The following is a 22,492-nucleotide window of genomic DNA, read 5'->3' as shown; positions in this document are numbered from 1 at the left end:
ACAAAATAAAAAGAAAAATTACAAACAAATTAAAAATAAAAATGTCGGAAAAAATAAAAATGTCAAAAAAATAAAAGCGTCAAAAAAATAAAAATGTCAGAAAAATTAAAATTACAAAAAAATATCAAAAAAATTAATTTTTTAACAATTTTCGAAAGTTTTGCAAAACTCTAAATTTCACAATTTGCTGAGTTCTACATTTTGATGAGATATGGTGATCGCCGAAATGACAGCTATAACTTCTACGAAAATGTAAAATAGTGTTGCTTTTCCGCCGTAATTCTCATTAAATAAAATTATAGTTTAAGAAACTAAAACCTCGCTATTATAATTTCCATTCGTACCGTCATCAGGTATGTAACTTGAGAATAGAAACCGCCCCAGGCTCAATAAAATTTTTCGATATAAATTATTATAGGACGTAAGAACTATTACCGTTAAAAATATGGTGCTAGTTTCGTTTTAAATGTGATATTTAGGACTATAAAGCAAAAATATATATAAAACAGCTCGAAAAATACAAGAAAACTGAATTTTTGAATTAAGAAATCGTAAAAGCAAAAACTTTTGGCTCAAATTTTTTACAAAATACCTCCAACTGATCNAAATAAAATATTTTTTTCCAAACTCTAAATAAAGTTGTGTCAAACATAAACACTTTATATGTAATTTGAGTTTATTTTTGTTTAATAATATGAAAAAAAAATTGTTTCAAGGTTCTAAAATTCGTATCTGTTCAAAAACAGCTGGGAAATTCCGGGATCTTTTAAGATCAGCTAGGGGTATTGTATAAAAAAAAAGTTTGCAAAATATTTATTTTTGCTTTTACGATTTATTTTTTTAATTTCAAAATTCTGCAACTATTTTCATTTTTAAAATTTTTTTTTGCACTTTTCACAAAAATGAGATTCTAATATAAAAATCCACCTAAGACTTGACTGTCATCGGTGATATTAATGCCGACCTTATAAATACAGCTGCCACTGATATTCTGTATGGTGTAATTTTTTTTTTTAATTTGGTGGCACACCCTTGAAATTTCACAGGTATGTTGTATATGACGTCAACTTTCATTGTCTCTAACATGAACATTCTATTTGAAAACTTCCCAAAGTTATTTAAAAAAAAATTGATTTTTTCGGGTGGCAATGAAAATATGGGTAATTTCATTACCTTTTCGCCTAAATAGACGTTTTAAGGCTAAAATTATGGAAATAATTGATTTATTTTTTATTGTACTTGTTTCTCTATCGTTTTGTTTTCTAGCGATAAAAGGGAATGACACCAAAAAAAAACTCGAGAGATTTTGTAATTTTTTTTTATAAAAATATTTTCCCAGTTTTAACCAAAACGATATCATTACAATATTGTTATTGAGCTTTGTACCACGATTATGTCTAGAGGGTAGAAGTCATAGCTGATTCAGAAACATTCAACAAATTTTTACTTAATCTGAACCTTTTTCATATTTTTGTTCCGTACAATTTTAAGATAATAAAGTGCACATTTTAAGAACCAAGTTTTATTTTTTTTTTGCTCATACGATTTGGTTTTTTCTCCATATTTTTGAATTTCTTATGAATTGCACTTTTTATATAAAAAAAAAAACGCAAAGGCAGTCACCAAAAGAAAAAAATTATTAAAAATCTACGTGATTTTTTAGCCGCTTAAAAGTTGTACTTCATTAGACTAAAATTGTATGGGCTAAATAACAAACATTCTCAAAAAATTTCTAAAACTTCAAAATTGTGAAGTTCTTATAAAAATTTTTGGAAATTTCCTAAATTTAAAAAATATAAATATATTTTATATAAAATATAAATATAAATAAATAAAAATGTAAATATATTTTTTCTTGAAAAACCTGCTACAAGAATTTGTCACCGATAGTTAGTTTTATATGGTTTTGCTTAAAACTTGGGCAATATTTTTATAGAAAAATAACAACAACAAAAATGTTACACGAAAAACACTGTCAATGTTTATAAAAAAGACAACACGTGACACTTTTTTGAGTCACTGTATATGTATTTATAGCATTCGCCATCTCTCTTGGCCAACATTTTGTGGTGATAATTCATTATTTACTACTCTACATACATAGTACTAGTTGGCTTACCTCAATGTCTTGTTGTGTTGTTGGTGAATGGACATGCACAAATAATTGCTCATCCGTTGGCAGTTCATGCAGTATCTTAACCTTGTATTGCAAGGAGCCGTGCGCTTTTACTTGTTGTATGACTTGCAAATATTTGGCATCAGATGCTTTTACCTGCAAATGGAAAATTAAATGGGAAAATTGTTAATATAAACTAGAGTGAAAATCAATTGATTTTATGATGTAACAAATAATTATATTCATATGAGTGAGTACTATTGTGAGTGAAGGAGACATACATACATACATACATATGCACGTGTTGTGTTTTGATGGGCAGATGCAAATGTTGATCCAAATCTGTCAACAATTAATATTGCGCAAAGAACTGTGTAAATGAGTGAAAACTGATTGAGGTCAGACAACACGAAGTTAATGAGAAAATTAGAAATACCAAAACTAATTTCCACTTAAAAGATAGATATCAACACAAACAACAAGAATTTGTTGTTGCACTTTTGTAATTAATATGCTGTGCATTATTTAGGAATTTCGATTAACCGACAACATTTTGTATTGGGAAATTATGTTGCAAGTCAACTTCACTGGAGTATTTAGACATGAATGTTGATCTATGAGTACAGTGTACGATGAAAGTAAATATACCGCAAATCGGAAGCTCGGCTATATCTATATAGCCAAACAAATTAGCGATTCCCAAACCAACATAATGTTGAGCATGCAGCTCCTAGTCAACCGCTACCGGCGCGCGCACCCCAACAGGAACTTGTTAGAACAAGAACCTCCGCCATATCCAACCAAGAACTGAAGGACAAGGACAGGACACAGCTACGTATAACAATACATACAGGCAATCAATGACATTTATCGATAGACAATCACCAATTTCACAAAAATTACTACCCTGTGAATGTCATCATTGAAGTTGAAGCACCAGAGCTGCAGGTATCTCGAGATACCCGCGTTACTCTGGCACAATTACGGCCTACATATTATGGCGGTTTAAATTTCTACGTATTTCGCGCATGTGAAAGCTACCCGCATGAGAGAAATTACGTCTTCCCTTTTGGCCCGACCCGGACGACAACGATTGAAGGATTAGGTGAACTACTATAAAAAAACAAGCGGCAACCTCGGATCAGGCATAGAAGGATGCGGCCATAATATATTAACATGCTCTGGATTTTTTTTTTTGTTAATTTTTGATTTCATCTTTTCCGCAATTAACGAAATTCACAAGATGCTAATAAGTTAGCTTATTGACGACACAAATTATTGTCCCGCTGCAACCCTTTTTAATTACTTCTTAGCGACGCTTCCTCCCTTTTTTTTAAAGGTAATATGGTAAAAGTATGTTCACATGTAAATATAATCTCAATCAAAGCTCGTTTGTTAATCATCCCATTTACACAGGCAAATCTCAGATTATTAGCTGTCAAATTTGCTGTGCTTTTTATTCTCACATCTCAAGGAAAAGTTAAGTGTCTTTTCTGTGCCACCGTGATCACTTTTTTCTGCTAAATTAAGCAATTTAAATATATTTTAGCTTAATATTTGTTTAAAAATACCTTTTCTTGCTAGCGTCCATTTTCGTTTACTTTTTCATTTGGCGTTTTTTCTCTTCGCAAAAATAATCCATAAAACTAGGTTGGACACCGAAAAGGTATCGGTTTGATCCGAGATTATTTTATAATTACAGACTAACGAGGGACGAATTTGGTATGGCTAATCTCTTTTTCTCCTTTTAAGCTCGAAAATGAGGATAATCTACTTATGTGTAAACCTAGCATAAGGGTGTTCCTCTGGATATGCGATTACAGATACCCGACTATACCCAATACCAACTCCTACTTCTACAATTTGAGTAACATTAGCAACCAGCGCACAGCTTCGGATCACACCAGAAAGAGAAGGAGCTTCGGTGTAGTCACTCCGGCTTATTCGTTTTAACGCCTCACACAAGTCAGCAGCGCTTGATCGGCAATAAGTGCGACCGAAGAGTAAGGTAAATTCAAAAAGCGATTTTATGAGCCCCTGTGAGATACGTATGAGCGCTGTCCCCGGTCACTATGATAAAATCGTGTTTGGCGAAGGTGAACAGAGAAGGCGCATTTGATCCAACAGTCAACGCCTGTAGCATACCAGCCCATCGTGCAGCTAATGGCCACGCCTTGAAAAAAATAACAACAGCAGAAAGAAGTGAGTGCAAAGATTTCAAACTGCTTGCAGACAAGGATGCGGCGCTAATATTCTATAAGAATATATGGCAGCAATCAAATAATTTCGAGCTGCTGTCGTGCTGCTTCGATAATGGGACGATGATGGAAATCTGAATTCAGAAGTCCAAACTACACTTGAGATATGGAGGTAACACACCGCGAGATAAGAATTTGAATTTTACATGTTTCCTTAAAAAAAAAAANGTGTTCCTCTGGATATGCGATTACAGATACGCGACTATACTCAATACCAACTCCTACTTCTACAATTTGAGTAACATTAGCAACCAGCGCACAGATTCGGATCACACCAGAAAGAGAAGGAGCTTCGGTGTAGTCACTCCGGCTTATTCGGTTTAACGCCTCACACAAGTCAGCAGCGCTTGATCGGCAATAAGTGCGACCGAAGAATAAGGTAAATTCAACAAGTAAGAAAGTCTAAGTTCGGGCGGAGCCGAACATTAAATACCCGGCGCAAGTATTAAATATATGATTTATTTTGGAACGAATTTCCGTCATCCCTTGTCAAGTTTGGTTTGCAGACAAACCGGTTTCGGCGTTGTGCCATCTTCAGTGTCATTTTTCGTTCTGTCTGGTTCGAGATTTGTCCCTAATTTATGTTCATTTATCTTAGGTAATGTGATTTTCGTCGATGTTACCTAAGATAAATGAACATAAATTAGGGACAAATCTCGAACCAGACAGAACGAAAAATGACACTGAAGATGGCACAACGCCGAAACCGGTTTGTCTGCAAACCAAACTTGACAAGGGATGACGGAAATTCGTTCCAAAATAAATCATNTTATAATACCCTTGTGCACAAGTGCGCTCGGGTATAAAAAGCGATTTTATGAGCCCCTGTGAGATACGTATGAGCGCTGTCCCCGGTTACTATGATAAAATCGTGTTTGGCGAAGGTGAACAGAGAAGGCGCATTTGATCCAACAGTCAACACCTGTAGCATACCAGCCCATCGTGCAGCTAATGGCCACGCCTTAAAAAAAAATAACAACAGCAGAATTAAGTGAGTGCAAAGATTTCAAGCTGCTTGCAGACAAGGATGCGGCGCTAATATTCTATAAGAATATAAGGCAGCAATCAAATGATTTCGAGCTGCTATCGTGCTGCTTCGATAATGGGACGATGATGGAAATCTGAATTCAGAAGTCCAAACTACACTTGAGATATGGAGGTAATACACCGCGAGATAAGAATTTGAATTTTACATGTTTCCTTAAAAAAAAAAAAACATCATATAAACCAACTTTCATTGACGCGTCAATAATCCCATAATTCGACGAAGCCAAATACCTGGGTATTGCACTCGACGCCAAATTGCACTAGAAATCTCACGTCAAGAAAAACGAGATGAGCTTGATTTTAAATTAAACAAATTATATTACCTCAGTGGTAAGCGCTTAAGATTGTCAATACACAACAAAATTCTCGTGTGCTTCGAGGCATAGTAAGAAACACCGATCTACATCGAGATCTTGGCATTTCAACTGTCACTGAAGTGACGAAACAATTCGCCATAGCTCACAAACAGCGACTACAGAATCACGTCAACGTGGCAGCATCCAGCTTACTTCGGCTGAATACTACTCAAAGCCGGCTAAAGCGCACAACAGTAGCAGAACTTATGCGAAGCGAGTAGCAGATTTTTTTTTTACTTATATGTGCTTTCAGCATGTATTTAAAATATAAAATGCTTTTGCCTTTAAACTAAAATTATTAAATTAAAATTACTTGTTAATATTAATATTTATATGCTAGTCGCAGTATTGAGACGTTTCTGTAAATTGTCTAAGTTTCGTTAACAATAATAACAAAAAAAAAAAAAAAAAAAAAAAAAAAAAAAAAAAAAAAAATTNCCGAAATTCCAAATAATGTTACTTATTTTCAAGGGATTGTTGGTAGTATCAAGTTTGAGTAAATTAGTGTCCTTAAATTTCGAAATATGTATAGAAGTTTCAAGCATTTCTGAGATTTATCGTTATATGAAAAGTGGGCGTAATTTTAGATCGATTTCAATAACCGAGTATGGTGCAAATTGTAGAACGGTAACCGAGATACCTACATATATGTGATCATAAGTGGGCGGTGACACGCCCATTCTCCAAAATTTTACCATAAACGTATTTCTTGGTAAACAATTATTGCAAGCATCAATTTTGAATAAATTAGCTTTAGTATTTACTAATTTATCGAAGATTTCATATTTCTCTAAATTACCGTTATGCGGGATGTGGTCACCGCTTAATCGATTTCTCATTTCATTCTGATAATTTATGTATACATTTGTCTGTATCTTTTACGATTCGTTTTGTAAAAATGTAAAGACTGTGTGGATCCAGGCTTTGCAAATCAACCACTCACCAGTTTAAATATGGGCAGTAAAGCGTTAAGATTGATCACAAAATATACCTCCATCGAAATTGGGAAGAGCAAGATTTTGCTGACGCATTTTCGTGCGTCTTCTTCAATCTGATACTGAAAAGCTGACTATATGAAACGCAGAAACCGAGTGGTCTAGAAGTGAACGGGGGGCAAGACAAAGTACCTCCAGGCAACAAAGGATCTTCGTGTATTATAACACAATCTGCACTATTGGCAGTTATTAGTTTGAAGAACTTTGTTTACCTAGCCATCCAGCATTGACAGCACCAATTATGTCAGCCTGGAGATCAATCGAAGAATAACTCTTGTTAATAAGCGCAACTTTAGACTCGGTGGGCAATTGAAAAGCAAATCCCTCTATTGATGAACTAAAGTAAGTCGCTACAAATCTCATATTATGACCGTCTTTCTAAAAGACGCAGACACGTAGACAATTTCGAAAAAAGATTAGAAGATTTTAGGGGCCTTCGAGAGAACTATTCTACACAAGATCTATAGCAACATTCATTTGGACCACGTCTACGCATATGGTGATCAACTGGTGGAACTTCGCGAAGGAGTAAGGCAATTGGCGAAGTTTTTTGAAGAGTTGTTGTCCCTTAACTTTTATAAAGCACTTTAAATACAGATATTTCTTTTTTCTTGCAATGACTTAACCAACCAAAGTCGACAATGCCTAAGCAAATTTAATGAACACAGCTTTCAAACAACAACAAATATGCAAATAGGTAAGTATTTATTTCAAAGACCTACTCGTACATATGTAAATATGTATTAATAAATGTAACTGTAAGTACTTCGTTTATTTACGCAGCTAAAGTTATTTATTGTTTTAATATTACAATTTAGTGCTATCGATGTTCCACAAAAGTGTGTAACTAGTTGAGTAGACAAATGTTTGCAGTAATGTGTGTAAAGGACCCCTGCTGCGAAAAGCTGTGCTGCATAGTATGCACAAATTCCAGTTCATGAACTTTTATTGAAGGATGAAAGACATATCACTTCGCTATGAACTATAATTATACCAATTATTCGTAGAAAAAAGATTTTACTCATTNTCTTCGAAAGAACTATCTATAGCCACATTCGTTTGGACCAAGTCTACGCTTGTGGTGATCAACTGGTGGAACTTCGCGAAGGAGAAAGGCAATTGGCGAAGTTTTTTGAAGAGTTGTTGTCGCTTAACTTTTGTAAAGCACTTTAAATACAGAGATTTCTTTTTCCTTGCAATGACTTAACCAACCAAAGTCGATAATGCCTAAGCAAATTTAATGAACACAGCTTTCAAACAACAACAAATATGCAAATAGGTAAGTATTTATTTCAAAGACCTACACGTACATATGTAAATATGTATTAATAAATGTAACTGTAAGTACATCGTTTATTTACGCAACTGAAGTTATTTATTGTTTTAATATTACAATTTATTGCTATCGATGTGCCACAAAAGTGTGTAACTAGTTGAGTAGACAAATGTTTGCAGTATTGTGTGTAAAGGACCCCTGCTGCGACAAGCTGTGCTGCATAGTATGCACAAATTCCAGTTCATGAACTGTTATTTAAGGATAAAAGACATATCACTTCGTTATGAACTATAATTATACCAATTATTCGTAGAAAAAAGATTTTACTCATTTTCCAGGATAAGAGGTTCATACAGCTGATTGTCTAGCAAATGCAGCCGAAAACCTGAGAAAAAAAGTGATACTATTTCCAAGGAAACCCTTTATTGGCACCCCGTCTACACTTGTGATAAAACAATCAGCTCATTTGCGACATCGGAGACAATCAATAGTGGTTTATACATATGTGAACGAATGCTTGCAGCGGAGATAACTTCCATTCCAACGCTTACATGAAGTATCCACTTAGTTGTGGCTTGATCTCGCTTCATGTCATTACGGCACATCAGACTTACGAGTGGCGCAAAGGAGCAATGTAAATTTAGTTCCAACTGTTCCAAACTAAGGGCGAAAGAGAGCAAATGGGCGCTTGTTGAAAACGAAATGAAGGTCACAAAATCTGTAAACCAAAGACTAACGGGAAAGTGGACTTTAGCAGCGGTAAGGGTGTTAGACACTCTACAAAAAGGCCAATTAGCGGGGTTGCGAGAAAACTAAAACTTCTTATTAATAAATGAAAGCTTTTATTTCTTTACCACTTTATGTAAATTTGTGGTAAATTGTTAAAATAAAATACCTTATACTAGTTCTCCGCAGTGCAAGCCCAAACCAGTAAGTAAAAGTACCAGTTCATTAACTACTATGTGCTCAAGAGCGGTCTACCATTTTGACGACTTCGAACACTTTATGCNAAGAAGCCAATCAACCAAACTGTTCCAAACTAAGGCCGAAAGGGAGCAAATGGGCGCTCGTTGAAAACGAAATGAAGCTCACAAAAACTGTGACCAAAGACCAACGGGAAAGTGGACTTTAGCAGCTGTAAGGGTGTTAGACACTCTACAAAAAGGCTAATTAGCGGGGTTGCGAGAAAACTAAAACTTCTTATTAATAAATGATAGCTCTTATTTCTTTACCACTTTATGTAAATTTGTTGGTAAATTGTTAAAATAAAATACCTTATACTAGTTCTCCGCAGTGCAAGCCCAAACCAGTCAGTAAAAGTACCAGTTCATTAACTATTATGTGCTCAAGAGCGGTCTACCATTTTGACGACTTCGAACACTTTATGCGATCGGCGACAACTACCTTTGAATTGCCAAAGCCAAAACGAAAATACTTTCTATAAAAATGTCGGCTATGGCGACTACTGAAGTCTACCCGATTCAGGGCTTGAATCCTAGCAGTCATGAACGAGCAACTCGTCACGTAAAAATGCATGTTTCGAATTATAACAGTCGTAAAGGTACTTGTCGTATCGTAATTCGGTACACAAGACGAGCCGTTCACGACTGCTGTAATCCGAAATACGCATTTTTACGTGACGAGTTGCTCGTTCACGACTGTTAACGATTCGAGCCCTGGTTCTGAGATCTCAAGTTCGAGTCTGCTTGGAGGTAGTTAAAGTATAGTAAGTCAATTATTTAAATTTTTTAATTTCAATATATAAATTAAAAATTTTAAATTCAATTTCATTTGGGAAAATCCTTAATAATCAAATATTATAAAAATTAAATAAATTTTTAAAACTCTTTTTGCTCTGTCCGCGGCTGCGACTATCCCGTCAACTGGCACGTGATGCCACTAAATAGTATTGCTACTGGTAGGGGCTGATGCAGGAGCGGACAATTGACATCTCGCATGACACTGTCCTGTTAAAAATACCGGTCGCTTACATTGAAAAAGGAAAGAACGTGGAAAGGATAGTAGCTTTCCCTGCAGGGACTGACTTTCCCTCAAGCACGCATACAAAAACAAACACACATCTATGCATGCATGTGCATATATTATCTATGTACATATGTACATTCTATTTCGTGTGAAAGTGTTTATATATAAACTTCCCATGAAGACTGTAATTAAACAATATGTATATGTACCAATATATACAATATCATAGCAGCTTTACAAATATTTATCATCTAACGAGCAATAGTTTCAAACTACAAGGTGGTAAAGTTATGTGTGCAAAAAGTTTAAAATTGCAATTAAATGCAGATGCCATATATGTACATACATATGTATATAGTGTTAAGGTGTTCAAATAACATAAACAATGTGTGATTTGTCGAGATTAAAAATAAATTAAATAAGAGTTTGTTCAAGGACTGAACCGTTAATTTTCTTAGATGTAAATAATCGAAATATGGTTTTCAATGTGAAATAAGAAATAATAGATATGGATCGCATATTGCTTTATATTACATTTGGCAACAATTTGATATTACAACGGTGTAAAACATACATATACACATATGTAATATTATTATTAGTATTATTATTATTACGTGCCTTGAGCACTGCGACCTCTAGGGTGGTCTATTGTGTGTGACCCTTTACGCTATACGTGAAGGCTTTTAATATAGGCTAGCGCCTCGGTGGGCTTTTTGTTCCATATTTCCAATGGATTAAATGTTGTAGTTTCTTCGACTATCTAACAGACGCGACAGACGCTCGTGTCCGTAAAATTCATTTTACTTAGGTGATAACGCAGGGAACAATGTCTAAATTATGAGCTTTTTTGCAGCTTCTTGTGTTGGACAGATGAACCGCTTAGCTTTTATTTGCCCTGGACATTCACTCCGATGCCTATCGAATTTTTTGTCGACCCATTTGGTTATGACCTCCCTACAGTGGGCTTTGGTGCGCCCGCAAAAGGGTTCCGGGCCATGGAATATTGTGGTAGCTCCATGTTTTGCTAGATGGTCCGCCTGTTCATTGCTGTCGTGGGCCTCATGCCCCGACACCCAGCCCAGTAATTCTGTGTTCTTGCTGCCAAGAGCGTTTAGGGTATTGAGGCAGTCGTACACTAGTTTTGATATGTATAAATATGAGTGCTTATAGTTACGATGACCTTCCGACCGGTATTGTACGGGAGAATCAGTGTCCAAATTTGGCGTTTTAGCGCCAATTTGGCGATTTTGTTTTTATATTTGCGGGTAAAAATTTAGGAAATCGTCTGTGGCGATTTTTTTGTGCGCTACCATGTAAGTGCGTCGAAACACGTGATAAGTAGGTTATGGAGTTAGAGCTTTAATTTGATGTGGCAACATTTTTTATTGTTATCGATTTTGTTGTAGCATATCGAACATTTGCCAATACTAAACCACCATTTGTGACAACTCCCGCTGAATGTGAAATTTGTAATTTCATTTGCGGAAATAGCTGAATCTCGCCTTAATATATGAATTTTATAGAAAAAAATTGGCGTTTTTTGTCGAATCTGGACACTCTGGGGAGAAGTCTTTTTTATTTAAATTTCCTGGTAATTTTCGAAAAATTATCGTTAATTACTTAAACAATTGAGGAAAATGAATTCCACAAGATTTTATTTTGTCCTCAATGGATTTCAAACTTTACGTTTACGTTTCTTGAACGTTGAATCGCACGGTTCCGGAGATTTGCCCATATGTATAATAGGGAAAATTTCACAAAATCTCTACCGTATAATTTAATTACTTAAATGAAAATAGTTCATACATTTATGTGTGTATATGCTATTTATGTATGTAAATTAGCATAGCGACTGCTGCGCGAAATGAAATTTCTATTAAACTTTGTAATTTGAGTTAGAAAACTATTTTCGAGTAATGTAGCGCAGCAGTGAGGGGATGAAGACACGGAGATAGCTAACTGCCAGCACCAAAGCGCCAGTAATGATTGATGCTAATTTAGGGAAATCTCCATGGAAAAATAAACAAATAAAACGAATGCTATGTGTTGGATATGCGGTGGGATTAGGGATAAAGTAGCTGAAAGTAGTAGCAGCATACATTTATTTATTTTTTTTTTTTGGTGAGAAATTTGAAAAGTTCTGTAGTCATAATTAAAATTTGTCCTTTTTATTATACAAAATTATTATAATTTATTGCGTAACGAAGGCGGGACAGGGTACAATGCGAATCTAATCCTAGAAGCTTAAAACAATCGCTTTTATATAAAATTAGTTTGCTTGTTAAATATTTACAGCGAATTCGGCACATACGATGCGGGGTCAAAATAATTTCACGAAATGAAAAGGAAGGGATGTCATATAAAATATGCAAATATATTTATCTTTTTCGGTGTACATATGTATGCTTCTTTAATAATAATACGAGTAATACATATACACATTTTTTAGATCTTTCATGAAGCTTAATGACATAATAATCTTAAGAAGGGTATAAGGAGGGTTAAATTAATGTTTCAGAGCCGCATTTGCAAATGTATGTATGTACATACATATGTGCATAAGTACTGTACATAATGTATGCAGAAACTTCTCCATTCTCGACATGCAACAAAAAATCTATCAGTATCATTTCACCACAAAATAAAAAATTAAATACAGGCTGGTATGTAAATTTAATGTATGTATAATAAATATAGCGAAGCAAATTGCATTATTAAGGTTGCATTACATTAATTTTATCGTTAATTAAAATATGCGCGTTAAGTGCTTTTAATATGCACACGCCCATTCTCACATACATTGAATTGTTTTTGTTTTTTTTTTTACTCTTTAGCTTTTTATGTTAATTAATATAATAATTTCGTGCAGTAAATATATGAATGTATGTACATATGTACGTACGTTCGTTGGTCGCCGGCAGGGCATTGAGGCGGCAATTGATAGCAACCGCAGCCGAAATGCGTCAAGCGTGCGAAAGGGAATAATGAAAGGCACACAATTGAAAATTATTGAAATTCAAAAAAAAATAACGATTTTCTCTCATTTTGTAGTTGATGCGATTACATTTTTTGAGCATTTCAAACACACAAAAAAATGTAAAAAATAAGAACAAAAGTATATAAAAAAAAAATAAATAAAATAAAAATATAAAAACAAAACACACACCAAAAAACAAGAAAAAACAAAACAAAATTAACAAAAAAAAAGAAAAATAAATAAAAAACTAAAAACTGAAAACAAAATATAAAGCAATATAAAACAAGAGAATTCATAAAATTAAAACTAAACCAAAACTAACAAAAAAGTAAGATGAAATAAAGACAAAGTGCAAGCAAATTCAGATTACAAAAATATACAATTACGAAAAAAAATAATTAAATAAAAAATTACAAAAATAAATACAAAACCAAATTCCAAATTCCAAAGAAAAACAAATTACAAAATAACCAAACCACACAAATTAAAAAACCATTTCAAAAAAGACAAAACAAAGAATCCAATTACAATAAAAAGACAAATTTCAAACCAAATCAACAACAGAGCACAAAAATATACAACTACAAAAAAAAACAAATTTTAATAAAAACTTTACAAAAAGAAATACAAAAACCAACCAACCACACAAATTACAATAACATATTCTAAATTAAATACTAAAAAATAATAAAAAAACAAAACAAATTACAAAAAAAAAACAAATACAAAAACAAACTATGTAAGTACAAAGAAACAAATTACAAACAGAAACAAATTACAAAAGGAAACTATTTACATTTACATAAAGAAACAAATTACGAAAGGAAATAATACTACCACCTCCGCACCCAGGAATCTTCAATGCCCAGTTAACTACTGTAGAACAAGCAATCCAGTAGATCTAAAATCTAAAACATTAATTTGTTTTGATAGTCTGGGCGTTGTAAAATATATTGGTTCGAAAAGTTATATTAAACCGATATTTCAAAGTTATGGAGAAAGCGAGCAAGACTAAATAATACAAATTTTATGGGGGGCACTTCTGCTCCCATTAATCACAGAATTACCGTGTATAAGTACAGTAATAACCAATTACTGTTACAAAATGTTAGAAGAAGAAGAAGAAGAAGAAGAGGAAAGATGGTAATGCACAACCCGCATCAAAATTGCACGAATGCGGGTAAACGCTACGCTATTCAGCACTTCATACTATTATAGTGGAAACAACCCGAGCGAATGTTCGATATGCCGGACAACGTTATCAACGCAACACATGTCGCAAAAATGTCCACTATCTAAGATCGCCACACATATAGACACCGCTCTCAAAAATAGCATGAAGATTTTCAATGATGCCTTAAAAATCCACAACGTTCTGCACGAAGTCTAACACAAGAAAGAATAAGGACGACATCAAATTGAGTTGCAACACCAAAATAGTTTAATGGTCTTATGGCGTTTTCTTTTCTCGAAAAAAATGTCACCTTCTTATATGGCAACATTATCAGAGTGCAAGATTTTAAAGAAAGAGCACAGGGCAGAATAAATGCAAAATTTTTTCGAGAAAAGAAAACGCTATCAGTAACCAGGTACACTTTTTTATAAGTTTATAAATTAATTTGTAAGCTATAGTAAAAATAGATAAATATTACAAAACCAATACAAGAACAAAACAAATTTAAAAAAAATAAACCAACTACAAAAAAACAACAAAAAATAAATAAAAAAAACTAAATACGAACAACTTAAAAAAATAAATAAAAAAAAATAAGCCATCACAAATAAGCTATTCGAAAAAAGCAACTACAAGAAAGGAACATATTACGAAAAAAATAATAAAAATCTTTACAAAATAGATAAATATAGTTAACAAAAATAAAAAAATAAATGAATAAAAAAAAATACATACAAAAAAATACACAAATAAAAAATAAATAAAAAAGAAAACAATAAAAAATTAAAAAGGAAATAATAAAATATTACAAAAAACATTAAAATATTAAAAAAAAAACAATTCAAAAAGGACAATAAAAAAATAACACAAAAAATTTAAAAATATACAAAACCGGAAATAAACAGAAAGCAAAACAAAAATCAACGGAAAACACAAATAACAGAAAAAAATAATAAAAAGCAAAACAAAAAAGTGCTATTCTGGGAAATGAAGAAACAGAATAATGAGCAAGAAAAGGTTTTAAAAATGATTTAGGGAAGCGGTTAAAAGCGTTTATTCATGTGGATTCATTCAATTAGCTTAGCACGAGTCAAACACCAGAGAATTACAAATAAAAAGTGTTTATTATTTTACACAAACCTATGTACGTGTTTATAAGTTTGTATTATTTTTTTTTTTTAATTCTTAGTTTTTGTAATATTTATTTGCTGTGTTATTTATATGTACATATTATATCTGCTATACAATGCAATGTACACATGCAAAGTAGGCTGGCATAAAATGTTATTAATTCGTGTCGCACAAAGTGCGCGCGTGCAAACATACTTAATAACAACATTTTATGCAATAAATTAAGTGTTTTTTAGTGAAATAGCAATTATGCGCACGTGACGACAGCGATAAAAACGCAAACGCCCAATAACGCTCAAATACACAGCTATGTATGTATGTGTGTAGATAGAAATTTCGATTCGCGATTCAAAATTAGATTTAAAATTAATTTATTGTATTACAAATATTTAAAGTAACAAAATTTCCGGTCGCTATTACTTGTGTAAATATAGAATATTTTTGAACACATTCACATACGGATGTACATGTGTAGGTAATTGAATTATAATTTGTTAAATAAAAATTTAATTATATGCTTTCGTGGCAAATAAACATGCCAGATCACCGAATTGACATCATAAATCATAACACATTTTATGGTGATTGATAAAATTTTAATTTGTCCCAGTAGATAACCGCGTTGGTAGGCAGGCGGATCAATGGTTACGAAACCGTCACCGTTACATTATTAAATTATCTAACAAACAGAATTGAATGAAATTTTCACTCCAATTGCTAAAGGTCTACGCAATCGATACTGATAGTTCAGTAGTGTTTCGAACATTAATAAATAAAGATGTAAAGGTCAAGCATGATGGTTCGAAATTTTACCTTGCCTTACAAAGGATTTTAGCGATGCATGCATAACAGAACAAGACTTGGACTGGTTGCTTTGTTATGCGATGAGATACTTAAAAAATTGCCACTTACATATGCTGGCAGCCGAAGCGTAAAAAAGTTTAATCAGTTTTGGCTATTTGCTTATTTTTTATGTAATGTTTATTTTTTTTTTTTTATTAAAGTCTAGCTGGTTATACTATAAAGACCCAACACATTCAAATTTCAATCTTTGTAAAAAATGTTAAACTCTTTAGAAAAAAATTTGGTATGCAGTTTTGTAGCCCATTCAATTCTAGTCTAATGAAGTGCAGGTTTCAAGCTGCTAAAATATCCCGTTGATTTTTGGAATTTTTTTGCTGGCAGTGTCCTCTATATAAAAGAAAATTTTCGACTATAGTTTGTATGGAAAAAAGCTACAAAAATCAACGGGCTTTTTTATCAACTTGAAACTTGCACTTCGTTATAAATACTAGAACTAAATGGGCTACAAAACTGCATAACAAACTTTTTTCTAAAGATTCTGATAAAAAGTTTTAAATTTTGGTGAAAATTTGCAGAATTTTTATAATTCTTGTACAAAGTTTGAAATGTATATTTATATAGTGTTTGTTGTACAACCAGCTACAATTTCATAAAAAAAAAAACATCAAATAAACAAAAGACTGATCAAAATATCGCACTCCTATTATTTTGTGGGCCCACTATACATACATACATTCGTAATGTTAAATAATAAATTTCATTAACAATGTTCGTAAAGTAAATAATTATAAATTAAAGCTATATAAATGACTATTGTTTCATACCCAAACCTTTAAAACTTTTAGAAGTTGTAGTATACACTAACTAAAAACACTTTTAATCGTTTGGTTCTCGTGCTATGTATGTATGTACATGTATTCATAGACTGACATAACATATGTATGTAAAAAAACCTGCACATATACACACATATATTCGCATTTGCGGTTGATGATATTTAATTAACCACAATTTCGCTAGCGTTTACTTTTATTGAAGTCGAAATCTCATTTGCAAATGTAGTAATGAAACGTACATTAATTAATGTTATCATATACAGTATCGGTCATATCCATGGCACGCCAATTACAAAGTGATATTGAGGTTAATTTATTTATTTTTAAGAATTTTCAATTAATATACAGTTCATTCTCTCACAAAACCCATACAAATGCAGTTTAAAACTTTGTAGAAAACTAAAAAAAAAATCAACAAATTTTCATCAAAATTTATTTTTTTTTTTGAGAAGTGTTACATTTTTAATTTTTAATTTTTTTTTTTAGTATAGTTTTATAGGCCATTCAACTTTAGTGTAATAATGTACACGTTTCAAGCGGCTAAAAATTACGGTCGCTTTTTTCGATTTTTTGTCGCATTTGCTTCCGTATAACGAATAAAGACAATTTATTTTTTAATCGAAGAAGACCGCAACATTTTCGGCAAAACAAAATTTCAAAAAATAAACGGTAATTTCTAGTCACGTGCAACTTGCATATCAATACACTAAAATGGAATGGGCTATATATATATATTTTCTTTTAATTTCCTATAAAGTTTTAAACTTTGGCTCATATGGGTTTTGTTAGAGAATGAGCTGTATTTAATTTAAAATTCTTAAGAATAAATAAATAAACATAAACGGCAAGCAATAGCACTTTGAAATTGGGGTGTTAGTAATATGACCGCTACAGTAAGTACATACAAAACATGTAAAGTGAGTATGCAAAAATATTCCATGAAAATTCGGCCTTGGTTGAAGTTTTAAATTTCACATATGTACATAGTTATTGGANTTTAATAAAATATTTTTACATACACATATTAATCCTAGATCCATTGTAATTGATTATGTTGAAACTTCACAAAAACGTTTGTTGCAGTTTTACGCATTTCTAGATGCATAAGTATCCATCCGAGACATAAGAGCAATTTCAGATACATACATATTTGGCAAAATGTCTATTTCACGACTGAAAAGTAGCCAATGTACCTGTATTCACAATGCGACCACGTACTAGGACCCGTAAAGGACTTCAGTTCGTAAAATGTTCAGGGATTTTTTAGAAACGTAAGACTTATGATGCTGAAAGGACTAATGTGTAGGATGAAACCAGAGATATCGTTGCTACTATAATCAGAATGATGTATGTAGAGGTGTTGAATTTTAACGAGAACAAAACTCCATGAGCATTCTCGTTATGGATTTGTCACACTCAAGTGCTTTAATAGCTGTCGTGACTATCAGAGAAGATAGCTATTGTGTCGTTAAGGGAAAAATCAATCAGCCACCTAGCATCTTCGTTGGTTGTGTTTAATTCAGCTTGAGAAAAGCTGCAGATGTCCGGCAACCAAAAACTCAGCTTGTGTGAAAGCTTTTGCCGGTATACCGCTCTACACTTCCCAACTTGAGGTTTCATTAGAAGCCTCGGGTGTAATTGGCCGCAACAGCCGGATACAGGTTCAGAAATAGGCCTTTCAGAGTACCCTTGAGTGAAAATAATTACTCCGATCAGAAGGATTTTTATTCTTTAAAGACTTGTAGTGATTTCGGGGACATTTTTTAGTAGAAACGAAAACACCATTAATTAATACCGATTATGGAATGCTCAAAAATTTCCCAATATTAAACAGTCACAGTTTACAGTGTAACAAAAACTTTGCCAAAGCAGCTTTCGAATTTAGGAGGGCCGCAAAGGCTCTCACCAGGTTGGTATGTGCTATGGGTTGGGAACAAAATTGCAGTCAGGTCCAAAACATTAGTCGAGCCATTTCACGGTCGATAGGCAATGGAAACCACATATTAGGTTACAAGATACATTTGGCCTGAGCATTAAGGCCTCGCCGTGAATGTGTTGTTTAAGCTGTCCGGGCCATATGGGCGCAATTGCAATTGTGTGTGATAAGAAGGAGAGAAAGCTGTCAAAGATAACCCATAAAATATTCATTCGTCAGGTGGTAAAAATTGTGGCCATTGATTTTGCAGTGGAGAGGGTCAGGTTCCAAGCAGTGCAGTACTTCCAAACACAGGTTATGAATGCCATTCGCCGAACGCCAACATCAGTGTATTAGATGCGAGAAACTCCTTCCGGTGGCAGAGTGAGCGGTCCCCAGCTGGAAAACGACACCACCCAGTGCGACCCGAAACGTTTTTGGCAACATATAAGGCAATTGGCCTGCCGGTTCTAAATTATGCAGGGCCCGTTTGGTCGCAGGACGAAGTGGACGAAGCTACAGACTTGCCAGAACACGGCACTTCGGACCGCGATTGGGTGCCTTCTGATGTCGCCGCAACAACACCTGCCCGACGAAGCCCACATGCTGCCCATTAAGAAGCATAACACAATGCAGACGCGGGCACCCGAACAGACAACTGCTAGCAGAAGAGCCCTCGCCAAGGCACGTCAGGAGGCATCTCTACGAACTGACAGACGAAGTACAGAGGTTCATAAAACAACCTCTGGATCCAACTGCATACCGACAGGCCTTGAACGGCATTCACAGGGAGTCGGAATCGACTTATATAGACTCTCGACTTGTGAATTCCGTTGTGTACACACAACCACGTGATGTGGACGGGACAGAATTTTGTCTGCCTCGGGAGACCCGTACCACCATAGCCTAACTTCGCTCTCCTACTGCATCAGGCTGAACTCGTATCAGAACAGAGTGAACGAAGATGTACCACACCAGTGCCCAGCATGCGGAGAGTCGCCACATGACTCACGGCGCTTCTTCGCATGCCCCCAAAGCCGCACCCAGGTAACGTCCCTGTCCCTATGGACAGATTCTGTGGAAGTTGCGCACTTGCTGGGCCTCCCCTCAGCTGAACCAGACGACAACGTCGACGGATGAGCCGACTCGAGCTCTACTGTCGACAACTCAGGTAATTCGCCTTTTACCGTTTTAGTCCCTGTGTTAGCGAGGATGCCTCAATGTGCTTCAGCAACGTGGAATGGCAAACGGGTCCCAAAGCCTTTGATACGACTGCTAAAGCCGCGATTCTCCTGAGTGTTTATGGCAGGGAAGTTGGTAGATGGCGGGAGTTAGGTTGCACGTGTAAGTCGTTAGTAGCTAGGTTTCAAGTGTCTGCACTACTGGGCGAAGGTGACCGTTGATAATGAGTAGAAGACGATTTTGTTTCTTTCATAGCCAACATGACCATCGCACTTTTTATGTGCCTTATCATGACGTCCTGCCAAAAGAATCAAAGTGATATAAACAAGTGATGTAAACATTATTTTCAGCAATGATTTTCTAATATCAACCACGCTGATGTTTGTTTGGTTATAAAACTGTATTGAAAAGAGATTTGGCTTCACTCAATTGTTGTTGCTGTAGTTGGGGCTAACTTAGCCCTTCCTAGATCGGTTTATCCCCCAATCGCTGTCACGTGTCACTCCGACTGGGTTGCATCAAAAGGAGTGGGGCGTTAGATGAGTTGGCTTTTTAGGCATGTTAAGACATGTTTTGAGTTGCTCGGTGACCCTTCAGATGCCGAGCATATGTACATTAATTGCGTCAGAATTTGCACTGCTCAGGTACGGGACTGGTCTGCTGCAGTAGCCAGAGTATGGTGCGGGTATACTGAGGCAGTTGAAGCCAACATCGTTTCTTGATGTTTGTCCAAGGTGCTACCGGCTGGCGATTTGAAGACTTTGTTGCGGCTCTGTAATTTATTGACAAATGCTGTTATTTACGCATTATTTTTGGGTTGTTACAGTGTTCGCCATCGATGTGAACTACACTGGGTATTCACGTCGATGGCGAACACAATGAGCTCTTTCGTCCAGGTGGTGAGAAGAATTGCTGAGGATTTCGTAAGGGAGGGAGTTAGACTGCTAGCAGTGGAGAAGCGAGAAAGTTTGGAGAGGTAAGGTGAGGATTTCGTAAGGGAGGGAGTTAGACTGCTAGCAGTGGAGAAGCGAGAAAGTTTGGAGAGGTAACCGTTTACCTTTGACCATAGTTCGTCAATTCTATTGCCGGACGCCATTATCAAGCAATCGTCAGCGTATGAGCTGATTATGGAGACTCCCTTACTTCACTTAGTGTATCTATCTGGTATTCGTACTCAGTTATTAAGAAACAGAAACTGCAAGCGCCCTATGCTGAGATCGGCCAAAATCGCTTAAGCGGTTAAAATGCCACTAAAGAAGAAATAAATCACTAATACAATGCATTATAAATTTTTGTTTTGGTTAAATAAAGAGAGCGCCAAGTCAAATATTATAAGCATTAGAAGCGATTACGTTCACATTTATATTAGAGCCAACGTGAGTTCTAAGATTTTTAATATCTATTAAACATTCACAAAAGGCCGTAAACTTAAGCAAAGATATCGGTTCATGACATGACATATTCAAAACCACACATTTTTTTTTTTATACGTACAGTCAGTGTGATATGTATGTAAGTGTACACCTTGTTCGAATGCAATATTCACAATCATATTTAAGAAAAAATGTTGTATTAATTATTTATGAAAATATAGTTCATTCCATGATAAAAACATTAGAAGGTAAAATCATTCTCTCAATTCGTCGGCCATGATTTTTTTCGGACGTTTGCAAGCATTTTAAAATCATATAAAACTGCAAATAAAAAAAAGAAATTGTTCACAATTGTTGCTGTTTGACATTAAAAATAGGAAGGAATGTGTGTGTGAGCTTGAGCTCGAATTTTAAAATTATATTGCTGGCAAACGTCAGACTGCCTCTCAATGATTTTACCTTGTAATGTTTTTATCATGGTTCATTCTATAACAGTAACCATATAAATCAAAGTTTCACACTTTATATAAAGTTCAAAAAAATTCAATCAAAGTACATCAAAATTTCAAAATTTTTGTTCAGAATTTCTAGAAATATTTCGAGTATGCGGTTTTGTACAGGGACCGAAAATAACAGTTAGTTTTTTTTTTTTAACTGAACTTGAGCAAAAATTGTCCGCTTTCATTTGACACCAAACTTGTTTTATTTGGATAAGCGGTTTGTTTATTAACAGGAAATGACATTTATTTCAAGTTTACAAAAATGTTTGGCAAATTTGACTTAAAAAAAAAAATAATTTCTAGCGACTTGACCCCTGCACTTAATTTTACTAAAATTGAATCAGCTACAATACTGCATACTCTAAAATTTTCCAGTAATACTGAATAAAAATGTTTAAATTTTTTGAACTTTATGTAAAGTGTGAAACTTTGATTTATGTGGTTAATGTACTATATTTTCATAAATAATTAATTGAAAAAATTGTTCGTGAAAATAATTGTTGATATTACATTAGAACAAGGTGTACACTTACATTTGACACTGACTATACATATTTACTTAT

At 34.3% G+C, this 22,492-nt stretch overlaps 1 protein-coding gene across 2 annotated transcripts in view; it reads right to left on the bottom strand.

The window, feature by feature from the left end:
- Positions 1–22,492, bottom strand: part of Gp210 (nucleoporin 210) — an 85,549-nt gene that overhangs the window by 41,246 nt on the left and 21,811 nt on the right. For both annotated transcript variants that reach the window (XM_017620235.1, XM_017620236.1), the window contains exon 21: positions 2,120–2,272. In XM_017620235.1, coding sequence (XP_017475724.1) covers positions 2,120–2,272 — 153 coding nt within the window. The remainder of the gene's footprint in view (positions 1–2,119; positions 2,273–22,492) is intronic.

Source organism: Rhagoletis zephyria, unplaced genomic scaffold (assembly GCF_001687245.7).
Source record: "Rhagoletis zephyria isolate East Lansing unplaced genomic scaffold, Rhagoletis_zephyria_1.1 Rzeph_scaffold_02094, whole genome shotgun sequence".
In the NCBI taxonomy this organism is placed as follows: Eukaryota; Metazoa; Arthropoda; class Insecta; order Diptera; family Tephritidae; genus Rhagoletis; species Rhagoletis zephyria.
Note: the sequence above shows the minus strand (reverse complement) of the source record. Positions and strands in the feature narration are given on the sequence as shown.